General features: G+C 62.7%; 4 protein-coding genes across 4 annotated transcripts in view; 2 read left to right on the top strand and 2 right to left on the bottom strand.

Moving 5' to 3' along the window:
* Positions 1 to 1111: 1111 nt before the first annotated feature.
* On the top strand, positions 1112 to 7361 carry F751_6457 (40S ribosomal protein S15a-4; the record flags this gene model as incomplete). Its single annotated transcript, XM_011397512.1, has 18 exons — positions 1112 to 1244; positions 1452 to 1547; positions 1670 to 1861; positions 2059 to 2183; positions 2291 to 2361; positions 2548 to 2698; positions 2844 to 2981; positions 3386 to 3469; positions 4310 to 4386; positions 4482 to 4575; positions 4808 to 4930; positions 5080 to 5151; positions 5305 to 5456; positions 5705 to 5872; positions 5988 to 6063; positions 6656 to 6685; positions 6797 to 6896; positions 7102 to 7361. 18 exons carry the CDS (start codon positions 1112 to 1114, stop codon positions 7359 to 7361), a joined length of 2142 nt encoding a protein of 713 aa, XP_011395814.1.
* On the bottom strand, positions 6766 to 7410 carry F751_6456 (hypothetical protein; the record flags this gene model as incomplete). Its single annotated transcript, XM_011397511.1, has 1 exon — positions 6766 to 7410. One exon carries the CDS (start codon positions 7408 to 7410, stop codon positions 6766 to 6768), a length of 645 nt encoding a protein of 214 aa, XP_011395813.1.
* A 213-nt stretch (positions 7411 to 7623) lies between these two features.
* Positions 7624 to 12199, bottom strand: F751_6455 (U3 small nucleolar ribonucleoprotein MPP10; the record flags this gene model as incomplete). Its single annotated transcript, XM_011397510.1, has 12 exons — positions 7624 to 7785; positions 7865 to 7883; positions 8065 to 8282; positions 8448 to 8523; positions 8671 to 8753; positions 8980 to 9348; positions 9598 to 9818; positions 10154 to 10354; positions 10518 to 10613; positions 10855 to 11157; positions 11334 to 12042; positions 12152 to 12199. 12 exons carry the CDS (start codon positions 12197 to 12199, stop codon positions 7624 to 7626), a joined length of 2505 nt encoding a protein of 834 aa, XP_011395812.1.
* A 626-nt stretch (positions 12200 to 12825) lies between these two features.
* The window catches only part of F751_6454 (Piezo-type mechanosensitive ion channel component 2), a gene marked incomplete at both ends in the record, with an annotated part of 14431 nt that continues 10472 nt past the window's right edge, over positions 12826 to 16784 (top strand). Inside the window, 9 exons of the mRNA XM_011397509.1 lie at positions 12826 to 12943; positions 13306 to 13436; positions 13599 to 13676; positions 14153 to 14537; positions 14770 to 14972; positions 15257 to 15308; positions 15537 to 15721; positions 15981 to 16058; positions 16255 to 16756. Of these exons, the coding sequence (XP_011395811.1) occupies positions 12826 to 12943; positions 13306 to 13436; positions 13599 to 13676; positions 14153 to 14537; positions 14770 to 14972; positions 15257 to 15308; positions 15537 to 15721; positions 15981 to 16058; positions 16255 to 16756 (1732 nt within the window). The remainder of the gene's footprint in view (positions 12944 to 13305; positions 13437 to 13598; positions 13677 to 14152; positions 14538 to 14769; positions 14973 to 15256; positions 15309 to 15536; positions 15722 to 15980; positions 16059 to 16254; positions 16757 to 16784) is intronic.

Raw genomic sequence — 16784 nt, 5'->3', positions numbered from 1 at the left:
AGGCGGCATGTATATGTCAACACATGCAACCCCCAAAGCCGGCTCTGTAGAAAAGGCGGGAAGGGCTCATGTCCCACATGGTCAGAGCAACGGAGCCTGAGTGAATCGAAACACCCGTTAACAGTCAAATGGATATATGAAGCGGAAGGCGTTGGTTGTTGTTGACAAAAGATTGGTCAAGTTTCTCTGTATGTAGACTCGCTGATGCTCCTTGTTCAATACGAACCCTCTGTCGTTATCACTCTTGCATCTGGGGTCCATCGCAAATTCGCACTGACACGAATGAATGTAATTACATCGATAATGATTGTGCAACCTGCTGCTTTACGTTATACTCCAGACATTATGATCATGCAGGTCAAGGTTTCTGCACCCCTTCCTGACCGCGCGCGCGCGCCCTGGGGGTCTTCCAATATCATACCGAGATTTTCTCTTCTCTACGACATGGCTTACCACTGCCCAACAGGCCCTGGATATATTGCACAGGTTGCATGGCTCCCATTGCTCATCCGGCGCCCAGAGCAACGTCGTCGACCGGGCAAGCAATATATCGAGCACCCAATTCCGACGGAGTTCCGCATCCTAGACTGAATCACCCGAAGAGGTGCAAATCCCGGCATGCCCAAATCATTTCCGCTGAACGTGAAGCCATGGGAGACCTTGGAATCCGAGTTGAAAGCAAAGGTGGGTATGGGTTTGTACTCCGGCTCGCGCGGTCGGGGCCCGGAGCCCAGACGCTATCGTTCCACATGCTGCCCTATGCGATTACCAAACAGGTAACGAGCTGGGCAGAGAGCGACCGTGCTGCTCTGCTCGCAGCACTGGAAGCCAGGAATGCTGCTGAGCAGGACCGGGCGGTTGCTCGGGACGAGCTGAAAACGGCCTTGCTGCAGACTGCAGAGGCTAAATCACAAGCCCTGGCAGCAGAGCATGCTCTTGCAAGCATTGTGCTTGAGAGGTGGGTGGCTGGTGTTATTGTCGCCGGGCCCAGACGGTTTTACCTGTGCAAGATCCTTTTCCACAATGCAACCCTTCTGCATGCGGCTGTCCACAAAGACAACTCTGAGTCTTCATGCTGACGGCAATGTGTGTGCAGTAAGCCTCCACTTCCATGTCCATATGCAGGGATAGTCTGGCACACAGTTTGGATGCAAGTCAGCAGGCACAGCTGTACGCGAGCAAGGAGCTGGAGGAGTGTCAGAGTTCCCTCAAAACGCACAAGGAGCAGCTGGCAGTGGCAGACGGTAGGGTGACTTGCAGAAGTACTTCCTTGCATGCATAGGAGAAGGGACATGAAAATAGATCAGTGAAGGTGCTTCGTAGTCGGCATGCTGGGACTGTCAACGTCTCGCAGAGCTGCACCCGTTTGACTCAGGAGTGTCTGTGTGTGGCACACCGTCTGAGCAGTGCTCTTGGTCCTTCCATCCAGTCGCCCAACCCCACCCCTACAGCCGTCAACCTGGCACGTGGCAGCGACCTGCAGGCCAAGCAGCGAGAGCTTGAAAAGGCGCTGCAGCAGCTGGAAGCCCTGCATGCCAGGAACACGGGTGCGCAAATTCCTCAGCTTGCTGTTATCATGGCAGGTTATTGGCTTGTGGCATCATGCTCTCCTGTCGAGCATTTGCCATCCCCCCATTCCGTGAGACCCTAGCCCCTGTGCGTCGCACAGATCTGGAGGAGCAGCTGGCAGGCAGTCAGAGTGCCCATCGTGCAGCGGAGCAGGCCGCTCGGTCTGCCGAGGCACGTGCCTCCGGCGTTGCGCACCAGGCCGCTTCAGCCGCCGGCGAGGCGGCTGAGCGGGAGAGGGAGTGGCAGGCGCAGCTGAGTGTGTCGGAGGGTCGGAGGCGCCAGGCTGAGCTGGGTGAGAGAGGACGAGTTGAACAAAGGAATCGTCATAGGATCAGGACTCCCATGCTGGGGCTGTGGCCTCGGAAACACCCTACCAATGCAGTGGCCAGGGGGCCCTGTGCCTAGCCCAGAACGGGGGAGCTCCTCCACAGCATGAGGAGGCTACCATCATGCAGGTTGTGCAACCCCACCCACCATTCCCCTGCCCAGGACTGGATGCGGCCGTGAAGGACCTGGCCTCCTTCCTCGAGGAGACGGACACGCTGCGTGGCGAGCTGGAGACTGCCAAGGCTGCCGCCGCCGCTGCCGAGAAGGTCAGTGACTTTGGTCTTTTGGTGAGCCTGCCCACTCCTCACTCTATACCTGGCTGTAGCTCTGTCTCGAGCAGCCAAGACACAACCTTTCCAAGCTGCTCAGCGCTCTCTCCCCGACATACTTGCAGGCCCAGAGCGAGCTGTCGCGGAGGATGGAGGAACAGCAGCGAGTCAGCGCTCAGGCGGCTGCCAAGCAGAGGTGAGCAAGGCGGGGCAAGGGCCGAGGAGCATGCTAGATCATGCTGGTTGCATGTTGCGTATTCAGTACGGTGCTGATGAAGCGCCTCCAACTCATGACAAAGTCCATCCATGATGACCAACAGTATGTGCACAGCCCTGCAGCCAGCTGAACTCAGCAGTCTTCCAGCTTCTCACATTCCGTCAGGCAAGCAGCAACTGCAGAGATTGCTTCCCTCGCCTCCCAGCTGGAGGTGCTGAGGGCAGAGTGTGGGGCAGCAATAGCCAAGGCCGCCGAGCAGGGATCTCAGGTGGAGTGGCTCGAGTCGGCGCTGAAAGAGGCCCAGATCGCCGCCAAGGTCAGCACGTCGCCGCATTCTGGGGTCTCATTCTTGGTCCTTGGGGCGGAGGAGGTGGTGGCGTTGGTGCTGCACTTTGCAACGATGTTCTTGCGGAGGACTGGAGTTCGACGAACATCTTCTCATCGGGCACCCCCCGCGACAGGATGCCCGCGCTGCCTGGCGGAGCGCCGAGGGAGCGCTGCACAGCGCGGTACGCTCCCGTACCGCTGCCCAGGGCCGGCGGCTGGCCCTGCTGGAGGCGTGGGTGCACGAGCGGGGCATGCGGCTGCATGCCCAAGAGGTATGGTGGGGCTGGGAAGTATGATGTTTGTTTTTGAAGCTATTGGATCCAAGGTTGGTTGGGTTCTGGGCAGCTGGAACTGCACCCTGGCAGCAGCAGCAGCCTGGCTGCCATGACCAGCATGAGCAAGGGGCACACCGCGTTTGGCACACAGCGCTCAGGTGCACATTCTTGCCTATTGCAGGACATGGGGCGAGCGGGTGAGCATGGTGACGGCGTGTACGCATCCAGCAAGGTGAGGGCCGTCTGAAGTTTGGAGTTTAGACCTGTCACAAAAAGCACACCGCCTCCCATACAAATGATGGCCACAGGACCCTGGTGCGAGTCGCACCCATGCTGTGCAGCTTCACGCAAGCATGTCGTACTTCTTCATGCCCTCCACCCTTTCTTGCCCTGCACTGCAGGATGTGGCCCTGGAGAGCCAGTCTCTCCAGCAAATTCTGGATGCCGTGCGCGAGCTCCGGCAGGAGGGCGGGTGGGATTCGGAGGTGAGGCTGCCGGGTCAGGACTACTGCACCCCATCCCCTTCGCCCATCAAGACACCAGGACGTTCTTAATGCCTGTGTGTGGATTCTGCGTCTTTGCTGCACAACCCTGTGATGCCAGACGGGGGCCCTGGGGTGATTTGATGTGAAGATACTTCTTGATTTGTTGGCTGATTCTCCCCACTCCTTTGGGCCACGGAATAGCAGCACAGTACTTGGTTGGGTTCAAGGATGCGATGTGAAAAGGTGAAATTTATTTGTAATTCCGTAAAATATGGATTCAGGCCCATATTCGAAATCTTCATCTGGAGCGAGTTCATGACGTAAGCCCTAGTGATGTTTTAGTAATCTGCGATATGCTGGCTGGGCGCGCAGAATATGGTTCCGCATCTATCACACCGTCCACGCTCGAATCCTGTCACAACTTGAATCCGGTGCTCCACGTTAAGTTTTGCAAATCGTAGCATATCTTCCTTGGAGGAAGAGGCGGGCCTGACGTGGGGTATCCCACGCACCCACTTCAGCTACCCAGTCCCTTCCCGATGAAGGCAGCGGTGCTCCCCATATTCCGATCCCAGTGGCTCTGGCATGCATGGAGTGGGGAATCAGCACAAGTCCTGGTGAAGGCTCCTCACTGGAGAACCGGTCGGAATCTGGAGGAGAGGATCCAACTCCTCAGTGAGACACTGAAGGTCAAGGCGAGTTGCAGGATGTGCAACGTCTCGAGCAGCCCAGCCAATGTTTCGAAAGCTCGATCCCTGGATGCTGTTGGGTGTAAGTGGGTGTGAAAAACTCCTACCAAAATTCACTGGACTGACTCAGAAGGCTGTTTCCATGTCGCAGTTCCAGGAGAAGCTCATGGGAGAGTGGACAAAGCTGGAGCAGGCCAAGGCAGGGACCCTTCGCAACCGTGGCTACAAGTGAGTGCGCGTAGGACTGGTCCACAGCGAAGCACCATGGGAACTGGTGTGCATCAATGCAAGATCTTCAGCTTTCAGCCCCATCTTGTCTGTAGGCTGGCGCAGGCTGTGCTGTCGCGTGAGGACCCCATGGAGACTTTCCTGAAGTCAGTCCCTGATCCTCCAGCCCCACTAGAGGTCATAGCTCCGGTGAGACCCCCATCTGTCTCGCAAGGCCAGCAGGGACCTGCTGACGGAATCTTCCGGGTGCCATGTTGGATTGTGCAGATTGCCATGCCACACATGCTTGCCCGGGAGGCGGTCAGCCAATGCTCAGCCAGCCGAGGCGCTGCTTGTCATACCATGCATGCCCTGCATCGCTCATCAACCCTACCAGGCAGCTGTGTGATGTACTGCCTGATCTCATGACACCTCCTCGCAGGACGTGTTTGAGGAGCGGTACGTCCGCCGCCGCCTCAGGATGCTGGCAGCTTCTAGCCAGCGCCGGCATCGCAGCCGCATGGGCCTCTGGCTGCTGGCGCTGCTCCCGCAAGCCCCCATCCTGGTATGCAGAGGCCCTGCGATGGCATCCTCGCCGCGATGGGCAGTGTGCCCTGCGATGGCATCAAACGAGTGCCAATGTGGTCCCTGAACTCGAGAGGAGGCTAGGCATGTCCACACAAGCACCCTGCCCACTCCCTCTCGTCGCCGCAGCTGACACCGCTGCCCGCCATAACCATCTACTACACCGCATATCGATTCTACTCTCACTATCGGGCCCTCAAGGTGAGCCTATCGATTCCGTATGTCTTGGTTTTGGCTGATGCACCGGTGTGGACCGACAGACAGTCCCAAGCTCCTCTAACCCAAATGGATGCCGATTCATGAACTGGCCTTCATCGAACCGAGTTGCCTCTTGCATCCACCCACCCTCCACAGGGCGGACAAGCGCTGCAGAGGAGGTTCCTGGACCTGGATGCGCAGCAGATTGCCCGGCTGAGGGCTCAGCTGCTGGACATGCAGGCGGGCGAGGGGGGCCTGGAGGTCAAGCCAGGGACATGGGTGTCCGACCTCCTCCAGCCAAAGCACATGTGAGTGGGAGGTGTGGAGGTGCCAGGAGCGATCCATTCAAAATCCAAAAGGACAGGTTTGGGGCTGGGCCGATGCGCAGGTGCGGGGTCCATGTTTGCAGCCCGGTGTGAGCCCACGTTCATAGAAGCATGCTCATGATCGTCCGACACAGGCTTCTCGCTTTCTTCAAGCCAAAGTGCGCTTGATTTTAACTCTGCACCAGCATCGACCTGTCAGTCCCAGCTCCATGGCCTGCCTCCCTCGCCAGGTACCTGGACCTCTTCCAGAGGCTGGAAGAGACGCAGCGGAGGGAGGCGCTGGAGAGACAGCGTGTGGACAACCCCGACCCCAGTGAACCAGGAAGCGGTCAAGAAAAGAACATGCTGATCTTCACTGCAAGCAAGGAGCTCACGAGCATCCTACAGCCAGCCAAGAGGTGATGGACATGCTAGGGGAGGTTACTTATGTGCTCAGAAAGGACACTGGCATAGTCGCACTGCCGAAACCTCTTGCTACTAATGCTCATTACCCATCCCTGCCCATCACTGCAGGTTGACACATCCCCTCGATGATAAGGCTGCTGTCGCGGCAGCAGAATACCTAGGTGCACCCAATCTGCTGCAGGGGGTGGCGAGGGCCCGGAAACGGGCAGTCGGTGCAATGTTCCCGATGCAGCTGAAGTCTCCGGAGGGAGTCTGACGCGTTCCTGGGTGTGCATCGTCCGAATGGAATGTCCTGTAAGTCAATGAATCCAGACACTCTATTTGATAGTGGACAGGTTTGCCGGATCAACAGGTCTCCCGGACGACGCAGGTATAGCTCGTGAGTCTTGATTTGATACCATGCTTACTACAAGATAATGCGCTGCTGTTAGATCGAGACTTGAATGCACGTATAAGTCGCGGCCTTCCGTCCTGCTAGCCTCGCCCAATTGGGCGCCATGACGAGCGGGAGGGCGGACCGCGGTAGACCCGGGATCCCTCCACTTTACTGCGAATGCCCCAGTGAGCGGCGGCTTCTGCCTCTTTCCGGCGATAGAATAGCCGAGTAGCAGCCTGGTCGGCCCAAGTAGCTGGTCAGGATGGTGAGCTGGAGGTCGCAGCTGGTGGGGGGACCCCCGTGAGAGGCCGGCACGACCCACGGCGGTGCGAGTCCAGGCCTGTCAGTGCGGTGCGTGATAATCCCCTCTCACTTCCTGTACACTCTCACGCTGTTGTAGGTGCGCATCAGCGTTCTCGGCGATGCTCTCGTGAGTGTGACGAGGGGGACACTCCCGGGCTGTGAGGAGGGCGGGGTGGGGTGTATCCGTCCCTAGATCCATCACGCGCGTCACGCCGCCCAACTACATCGCAACCCACAGAAATCCATGTACAATGCTGAGAAGAAGGGGAAGAAGCAGGTGCTGATCCGCCCTTCCTCCAAGGTGGTCATCAAGTTTCTGCAGGTCATGCAGAAGCACGGTGAGTACTCGAGCCGGGTCCGCTCGCGACGCCTGTCCTGGACGCATTGATGATGGGTAGAGTGTGAGATTCCGCAATCGCTGCGGAGGGCTGGCGCAGGCTTAATGCACTCCATCCTGACAAGCCCAGCCCAGCCCAGCAGGCCACACCTGGCCACTTTCCTCCAGGGCACATTACCAATCATCCCCTGCCACTCCTCTGACAGGCTACATTGGCGAGTTCGAGTTTGTGGACAACCACCGCTCCGGCAAGATCGTGGTGGAGCTGAACGGGCGCCTGAACAAGTGCGGCGTGATCTCCCCCCGGTATGACTTTGCCGCCGGCGACATCGAGCACTGGGTGGGGCGCCTGCTCCCCTCCCGCCAGTTCGGGTTCTTTGTGGTGACCACCTCCCAGGGCATCTTCGACCACGAGGAGGCCAGGCGAAAGAAGGTGGGCGGCAAGCTGCTCGGATTCTTCTACTGAGCGGCATGCCGGCCCCCCGGCCCCATGGTGGGCAGGCGGCGTGTTCCATCCTGTAACGCGTTGCGACAACCGTGAGCCCATACAACAAGCGACAGGGAGGGGCCCGACGAGGTGGGAAGAGTATCTTGCCTGGGATGAACAGCACCGCAGGCACGGCACGAGGTGCAGCGTTTCCTTGGCAAGCGCGTACAGCATCGCAGGAATAGCATGGAGTGAAACGTTTCCTTGGCCAGGGGTGAACAGCACCGCAAGCACAGCACGCTCACAGCCGCAATTTCTTGGCGGAGGGGCCGGACCCTGAGTCCACCGCTGGTGCTCGTTTCCCGCTGTCCTGAGCACTCTGGATGCCAGCAAACACGGCCTTGGACTTTGTGAAGTGGCCACGGGCCAAAGGCTTGTCTGCTGGGGGCGCGCCACGCTTGTTCTGCAGGGGTTTTGGGTGTGGGGGGAGGAGAGGGCCGGCAGTCAATGTGGGAGGAGACACAAGGCGCAGGTCATCTTACCCTAAGCAAGTGGTCAGCGCTCGACGATGGACATGAGGCGGGGGGTGTTGAATGTGGAACAAACCCCCTGCCACCAACTATGCCTGGAATCGCTCCCCATGGTGAAACCAAGCCAAGGCCAGAACACCTCCTGCCCACATTGGGCTCCCCTCACCTTTTTCGCGGCGGCAGCGGCGGCAGCGGCGGCAGCCTGCTCGGACTTTCGGCCGGCGATGGGGCCCAGCCCGCCCAGACTCTGCTCCCTGGCCGCGCGCTCCGCGTCCTTGGCGGCCCTGTGCTTCTTGGCGCCACGCTTCTTCTGGGCGCGCCGCCGCTTTCGGTCCTCCCGCTCCAGCTCCGTCTCGGCGGGGGCAACCCCGCCCTTTTCCAGAGGCGCATGGACCTCCTCGGGGGCCCGTTGGCTCGCCACAGACACAAACTGTGTGTGGGGATAGGAGGGGGGTTGCCACGAAGAAGGTGGGAATGAGCAGCCAGAGGTTGCCGACCTGGGAGCCGCCAATAACAGAGATGTACCCTCAGAATACTCGAGTCCAGCTTTATTGAGCTGGCACATGGCCTCAAACTCCCCCCCTGCCGGACGCACCTGTGGCGCAACCTCCTCCATGAGGATGGCGGGAGCATCCGGCCGGGGCCCGGCCTCCTCCACCACGGGGGCCGGCCTGTGTGAGGAGGGGTGGAGCGTCTGGAGCGAGCACGGGCCATGCCATGCATGCAGGGCATAGCCAGGGCAGGCCCCTGATGCAGGGCAGGCAACACATGCTGCTGGACACCTTGAATGTAACCCTTTCACCACCACCTGGACCAACCTGAAGTGCAGGTGCGACAGCGTGTCCAGCTTGGCACACAGCGATGCGAATAGCGCTCGGGCGTTGGCACGGATCGGCTCGTCCTGTGAGGCACATGCGGGGCGGAGTTGCATGCCGAGATTCATCGGCAGCAGGACCTTTCAGCGGCTGAGTCCTTCGCACCTTTCGCTCTCCTGATTCGCGACCACCCTTGTCAGCGTTCAGCAGGTCTGCTGCACTACTCTTGCCCTGCGGGGCCCCCTCCTCTCGCCACATCACCTCCTCGCCGCACCTCCCCACACCAGCCACACCGATCCCCTTCAACCCCACCTTGTCCTCGGTCACCCCTGTGACGGTCTTGACGTAGTCCTCCTCGTACAGCTCCGCCAGGCCCTTGGCGGAGCGCTTGTCGTCCAGCTCCGGACCCCTGTCCTCCCTGTTCTTCCCCTCCTCGGGCGGCGGCGCGGTGCGCACCGCGCTGTCGAAGCGCCCCTCCCGGATTCGTGCCCTGATGCGGTCCTCCAGGCTGGCCGTGCTTTCCTCGGTGGGCGCAGGGGCGGGGGCCACGGTGGTGTCGTAGTCCATGTCCACCTCCAGCGCGGAGTTGAGCGGGCGATGCATGGCCCCCACCTCCCCGCGCAGGAACCAGTCCTTGGCCGCCATGGCCTCGGCCTCCAACGACCTGATCCGGGTTGCCATCTGGGGGGTTTGGGGGGGGGTGGTGTGAAGGGATGAGCGGGGAGTGAGGTGTAGGTGCGGGGTGGTGCGCAGGGCAGTGTCAGCGGCCTGTGGCCGTCGAGAGGGCGACGCGTGCCGGCACACGATTGCCAGGCAGCCCATGCAATTCATGCACACTTGTGACTCCCAAGGTGGCCCCTTCCCTCTCCCTGCCGTCCTTGAAGACCTGCGCCCTGCCAGAGCAGGTACCCCCAAGACAAAACCCAGTACCTTGGCCATCTGGCGCTCGTGGGTGGACAGCCGCTGCTGCGCGCCGGCCGCATCTCCGGGCTCCAGGGTCTTTGCGGCAGCGACGGCGCGGTCTGGGCGGTGCACGAAGCCGACGTCCTCCTCGTCGCTGCTCAGGGGGCCGGCGCCCTCGGGCCCGCTTTCTTTCTCCTCCTCGGACCCCTCCTCCTCCTCCTCGTCGCCCGGCTGGGAGCCCTCTCCACCTGCGTCGCTCTCCTCCTCCTCTTCCTCCTCTTCCTCAGAAGCCAGCATCTCGTCCAGGCCATCGTCCTCCTCGGAGTCATGGGACGCGTCTGAGGCATCTGCACCATTGCATTCAGGTGTTCGTGGTGGTGTGGGGCAGCGTGGTTGCCCGGGTACGACTGGACGTGGGCAGGGCTTGAGCCTTGAACTTCCAGCGATATGGCTGCTACAACCAATGCATGCCCCGCCAGGCTTTGAGAGACTCGCGAGGTGCACAGAGTGCCCCTGTGCCGTGCGGGAGAGCGGCCTGCAAGAAAATTAAACCGTGGTGCCCCCCCCCCCAATCAAGCCTCACCTCCCGCCAGCTCCTTCTCCTCCAGGGCGGCCTGCAGCGCGGCTGCCGACTTGCTCTGCCGCTCTGCGGTGCGACCGGGCTGGGGCCCTCCGGCCTTGCGAGGGCCAAAGAAGTCCTCATACATGGCCTCGGCGCCCTCCTCCAGCGCCGCGCCGTCCTCGTCAGCATCGATGTCATCGTCGCCAAAGACCAGGCCAGGGACTGCGGTGACGGTGGAGGTTCTAGGAAGTTGGCTTGCATGGCACGTAAAGCAACGACAATCGCTACTGTTCAGGATGGTGATGGGTGCGCCTCCGGACCATGTCGGCTTCCCTGATGACCCACACAAACACATCCAGGGCACAAGACAGCCCCTGGCACGCACACTTGGCCCTGCGCTGCTTCTTCTTGTGCTTCCTCGCCTCCGCCTCGTCCAGCGCAGCCTCGAGTCCCGCCTCCTCCTCCTCTGAGCCCTCGGCCCCTGCAGAGAGCATGGCGTGCGTGGTCACATCGCTGATGTGTTCAAGGCAGGAGGCATATGAGGCTGCAGATGCATCCTTCAGGACACACCACTCTGCTGCACTGAAGTTCTCTGAGCCTAATGCTGGGTGAGTGTCCCATACCGCTGCAACCTCCCTCGGATAATCCTGTCCAGGCATTGTTGTCGCTTCCCCACTCTCATCAACACACACACGCACACACACGCATGCCTCCACGCTCACCATCTTCCTCGGCTGCTGCGCGCTCCGCATCCTGGAGGAAGGCCTCCATCTCGTCGAGTTTCAGGTGCTCGTCCTCCACGGCAGCCAGCGCATGGCTCGTCGACTTCCCTCCCTTGGGCCGGGCGTCCTCCCCCTCGCCGGCTTTCCTTGTCTGGCCAGGCTGGTCACCCGCCAGCATGGCGCCGTAGTCCAGCTCAGCCAGGTCCAGCTGGTCACTCGGGTGAGGCCCAGCGCCCTCACTGCCATCCTCATCACTGGCCTCATCCTCTCCATCCGATGGGCCGGCAGTCAGCCCCAGCAGCTCTGCAAGGCCGGTGGAGGTGGAACGGAAAGGCTGATGCGAAAGGCTTTGCACGCAAGAGCGACAGCACTCATTGCCCGCAACTCCGCCATGCACATCCCACACCTGTTCGGGGTTCAGCCTGCATGCCACACCCCGGTCCATGGCCAACCCCTTCCAAACCACTCCCCCAACTCACCGTCCAGGGCCTCTGCGCTGTCCGGGGTGAGCAGGTCAAAGTCCTCCCTGGTCTTCTTCAGCAGCCGCCGCACCCGCTTCAGGGCCAGGGCGCCCAGCATGTCCAGCTGGAGCCAGATCTGCTCAGGGTCAAAGCCATCGACATACAGCTCGGGCAGCGCGCCGGCGGGCGCCTGCACCGAGGTGGATACCGCGACCGCGTACAGCGCGCGAGCCGCCAGGCGCGCCAGCTCGGCCAGCTCGCCGGAGGCCTGCAGGAAGGCGGTTGGCGTGGCGGCCACGCGCAGGGCCCGCAGGGGCGCCGCCTGCTCCGGGGTAAAAATATCTAGCGCCCGGTCCTCGCTGCCCTCCGACTCCTCCCCCTCGCTCCCGAGGTCCTCCGAGTCTCTGGCAGACTCGGAATCCGCCTCGTCATCTTCCTCGGCATCGACAGCCCCTCCGCCATTCGCCTCAGCCGCTCCTGCCTCATCCTCGCTGGCATCATCTGAGGCAGAATCACCGCTGCCTGCTGCGTCCTGCTCCTCATCCAATGAGTCTGGGGAGCTGGGCTTGACTGCCTCATCTCCCTTCGCTCTGCCCTCTGGCCCGTCATCGATGACAGAGTAGCTGAACTTTGGAAGGTTGATCTTCCTCTCCTCCCCATTCTCTAATTCCAGACGGCAACTGCGGCCCGTCGCGCTGCAATGCAGAACCTTGGCTGGGATAGGACCCTGGAATGAAGTTCGCGGGTTTGCGGGTATGAGAGTCCGCCCTTTGATGCCTCTTGCCGACACCAGCCAGACCACACTGAAAGCACGATGTTCTCCATTCAAACCTCACCTGGCCGTCTTCGAGGTCCACCAGGATATTGGTTCCGACTTCCAACATTGAATTTGCTTATCGCGCCGAGGTCCAGGACAGAGAGGATGTTCTAGCCTCGGAACTCGACCCCCGGCTGCTGCATGGCGGAGCGAAGAGTACCCTTCTTATATCAGCTCAGTTCCCTAAGCCGCTTGATTTGGGGTCGACCTCAAGCATGACTGTTATGCGCGTGCATGCATGACCCCACCTGCCTCCCAAGCCCAATTTCCTCGCTCCAGAGGTGCCGTTCGTCGCAGCCCAAAGCACGCACTGCTTAGGCGCGCGAGGGCGCCAGGGCGAATCCAGGCCCCACTCCCGTCAAGGCAAGCCGAATAATTCTGTAACACTACCGGTACACCAGCCATCACTGCAACGCTGCAGCAGCTTGATGTAGTACATGATGCAATTGATGGATCGACCTGCTTTCGTCAAATCGATGTGGTAAGCTTCTGCACTGCTGCTAACGAGGGCGCTTGCGCTTGCGGGTCTTATGCGCATGGGCGTTTAGGCTTCCCTGGCTGTTTGCAAGCGACCCTCCTTTCATATCCGATGCGCGTGATCAGATTTCGACAGAAAGCTGAGCGAATGGCTGGAGCCTGGCTTCCCGGAGAAGACATTCTCACCAGCTTGTAGCCCCAGGGTTAACCGGGGCCATGGCAGGGGGATCTGGCCCACGCACATCCAGCCTGGGTGCCCTCGTACCCACCACAGCCACAAGCTTGCTCCTTCTGGCGGCCTTTATAAACCAAGGAGTGATCGGTGAGTCTCGAGGTGGGGACATATGGGTGGAGATCAGTGCGCTGAGTTCGATACGAGGAAGCGGCAGACAGGTCCTGGGGAGATCCCAAACCGCTTCTCTCCATACCATGCAGGACTTGCAATCCTGATATTTGCCGAGGTATGGAGCGTCTTGCTGGCCCCTCTGGCCTCCCGCGCTCGCGCGATCGGCACAAGCAAACAGCTTTGGCGCGGCCTGACAGGCAAGCCGGCGTCTGGGGCGTCATTGGGTATTGGGTACTGGAGCTAATGTGTGCATCTGTGCCCCCTGACACTCCCAAGACACCAGGTGCAGTGGTGTCCATTCCCATACCCTAGCACATCCCTGCTGCACCGCTGGATCCCCACCCTTGCAGGGCTCACATGGGTCATAGCCCTCCTGACCCTGGCTTCACAGCTGGCATACACCACCAACGTGCCCGCCCTGGAGACAGTACTTCGCCTGCTCGGCCTCACGCGCGTGACTGGAGCCCGGGGCCTCTTCCAGGTGCCATTATGTTGGATGTGTTGGTGCATGCAACACGTGTTCCTGCAGGCTAGTAGGGCTGTTTGTAGGTATGGTTCAAGTGTTTGGTCACTTGTGATGTCCTGTCGAGTAAACCCCAATCCTTGGGCGTCACGTGTACGCCGCTCTTTCCTCGCACCGCAGGCCACAGCACCCATTGTGCTGACCCTTACGGCCTCCTGGCTCCAGCTGAAGTCGCTCAACGCCCTGCAGTCCTCGATGGTGTGCGGGGGGGTGAACCCGACCAGGCACCTTGTCAGTGCATGACTACGTATATTCTCACACCTGGATAGGGGCAAGGCAGAAGCGTACCTCACGAGAGTGTCCCTGTTTCGGGGCTCCTCAGATGCCCCTGGTAGCGCTCATTCTTCTCAACCCCGCATGATTCCCTGTGTGCATCCCCGCTCACTCCTGAGCCCCCCCTCCCCTTCCCCCCCCTCTCCCCCCCTTCCTAGGCCCGCCAGTCGTCTGAGGGATTTGAGCTGCTGTCGCTGACCCAGGCCGGTCTCTGGACGGGCCAGCGGGCGCCGGGCACCAGCCTGACCACCAGCGACACGCTGTGCCTGCTGTGCCTGGCCGCCGCGGCCGCGGCCGCCCCCTGCCTCCTCACCCTCCCTCTCCTCCTGGGCCTGGCCTGGCTGAGTTGGCGGGGCAGCGGCATGGGCGGCGGCGCCCCCGGCCCGACCCTGGCCCTGCAGCTCTACGCCGGCGCCATCCTCCTGCTCCACTACGCCTGGCAGCTGGGCCTGCACCGCATCGCCGCCCTGGGAAGCATGGCCCAGCTCTTGGGCGTCGTCGACGTCGGCGCCTGGGGGGAGCTGGGCGCCGCGACGCGCCTGCGCTGCCTGGCGCTGCTCGCGCTCTTTGCGGCGGCGGGTGCCGTGGCGCTGCAGCGGGGGTCTGGAAATGGCGGCGACGGGGGCCAGCGCCGGGGCAGTACCGTGCTGCGCGCGCTGGGCCGGGTCCTGCCCACCACCTCCGTCGCCGTGGCGCACCTGCTTGTGGGGCTCGTGGCCCGCCCCGCGGTCCTTTCCTCGGCGCTCGTGGGGCTGGCCCTGGTCCAGCCCTCCCTGGCAGGCGCAGGTGTGTGGGTGACTGATCTGAGTGAATACTCTGATGTGAGGAAGGATCGATGGGTGGCATCGTTTGGGGTTGGAAGGCCGTTGCTATTCCTCCCTATGAGTCTGCACCTGTACCTGGTTTGATGGCAATCGAGCAGATCACTGTGGTCCGTGCCTTCACCCGCGCCAACCCTGAGATCGTACGTTATGCCATCAAGATGCCCCTTCTCTCATGTACAAATCCCCATCCACAGCCTTCCTGCTGGCCAGCCTGCCCGGACTGATCGCAGACGCGCCACACGCCAGCCCCGGGCCACTGGCAGCGCTGGCGCTGGGCCTGCAGGCCTGGGCGGCGGTCTGCCACGTCGCCACCTCCCTCCTCCCGCTCCTGGACGTGGGTCGCATCCCGCGCCTGCTGGGCGTGATCCCCTTGACCCCGGAGGGGCACGCTGCCGGGGTCCTGGCCGCCACGCTCTGCCTGGCCGCCGGCGCGGCTGCGGTCGCGGGGCGCGCCGCGCTGCAGAGATACGATCGCTCGGGGGCCGGCGGGGACGATGCCAGCGCGCCGCTGCTGGCGACGCATGCGCCGACCGAAGGCGCCTCTGCACCTGCGCCTGCACCACCCCCAGCCTCCACCGTCTCCCCCGTGCGCGTGCGCGCGAGCGCCCCTGGCGCGCCACCCGCGCCGCCGCGCTGGCCGGGGCCTGGTACCTCGGCCTCGGCGCCGTGGGCGCCGCGCAGTTCTGCGTGGGCGTGTCGCGCTACGACCTCGCCCACGCGCTGTACCTGCTGGGTGCGCTGTGGACGCTGGGCCGGCGCGCCGCGCGCCTGCGCCCCCGTCTCGCGCAGGAGGGCGGCGCGCACGCGCACGCGCACGCGCTCCTGCGCGTCGGCCTGGCCGCGCACACGGCGGCGGTCTACGCCGCGTGGCTGGCGCGCGCGGCGCTGCCGGGCGCCGCCTGGCTCCGCTGGCGCGGCTGGTCCTGGCTGGGCGTCGGACCGGGGCTGGGCGCGCGCGAAGCGCTGCCGCTGCTCGTCCTGGCGGCGCTGGCGGCAGCGCACGACGCGCTCGGGCGACGGGTGGAGGCGTCGAGGGACCCCGGGGGGGGACCGCCCCGGTCCCTGCTCCTCGACTGGCAGTACCCGGGCACGGCCTGGCTGTCCCACGCGGCAGTGGCCTACGGCCCCGCACTCGTGTGCCTGGCGGTGAGTGGTTTGCTGCCGGCGCCTGCGGCTGTGCGCGGGGGTGAGAGGGCGGTGCCCGGGTCCCGAGGCAGCTTCAGGGGTGGCTGTTTAAGGAATGGCGCTTGCACCATGCCTGGAGTGGTTGGTCTCTGAGACAACGCTGCTGAAGCCCTCCTGTGACTGAGAGAGGAATTTCCGTGCGGGACGCCCACTGCGTTCCTGTCCTCGCACTCCCCGCCCACCTGCATCACCACCGACCATCTCCCCCTGCTCTCCACAGGTCTACATCCTCCTGTTGGTCGACTGCGACCTCTCACTCCTGGGCCTCCTGTACCTCTGCATCGGCCTCTCCGTCCTGGTGAGGAGGCGGGGGTGGAGCACCATCCAGCTTCTTGTGGGCCATCGCTGCACCTCAGCTGCTGGGGTGTGGAGGGCTGAACCTCCTGTCGTGGGGGAACCATGCCCGTGGCCCTGGCGCCGATACCCGGTGACCCTCAGACCTTCCCCACCCAAAGCCTCACAGACTCCCCCTCCCACCCATAACAACACCATAGGTGTGGCAGCCGCGGAAGGGGCGCTGGGTCAAGGCCGGCCCCGACCTGGTGCTAGACGGGTCCCCCCTCCCACGGTGGGTCCCGCTGGCACTGCTGGCGCTGCTGGCGCTGGCCGACGCGCTGTGCCAGCTGGCGGTGCGCGCCGTGCTGGCGGCGCCCTGGTGGCACGTGCCCAAGGACTGGGCCGCCTTCGCCCGCGACGTGCTGGGCATCGCCACACATCCGAGCCGGCGCGAACTGGCGGCGCGCCTGCTGCGCCCGCTGGCCGTGCTGGCCTGCCTGGCCGTCTACCGCTGGCTGTTCGCGCTGGGCACGCTGCGCCGTCAGCTGGAGGGCCAGGTGCTGGGGCCGGAGGGGGTGGAGCGGGAGCGGCTGACCGCACAGTACGGGCTGCTGGGCTTCCTCAAGCGCCTGCTCATTCTCCACGCCTCCAAGCTCATCGTGGTGGCCTGCTTTGCGGCCTCCATGCAGCTGCCGGGGGCCATCGGGGCGCTCATCATCTGTGAGCTGTTTGATCTGGGAAGTTAAGG

The sequence above is a fragment of the Auxenochlorella protothecoides genome (assembly GCF_000733215.1).
Source record: "Auxenochlorella protothecoides strain 0710 unplaced genomic scaffold scaffold89, whole genome shotgun sequence".
Classification (NCBI taxonomy): Eukaryota; Viridiplantae; Chlorophyta; class Trebouxiophyceae; order Chlorellales; family Chlorellaceae; genus Auxenochlorella; species Auxenochlorella protothecoides.
Note: the sequence above shows the minus strand (reverse complement) of the source record. Positions and strands in the feature narration are given on the sequence as shown.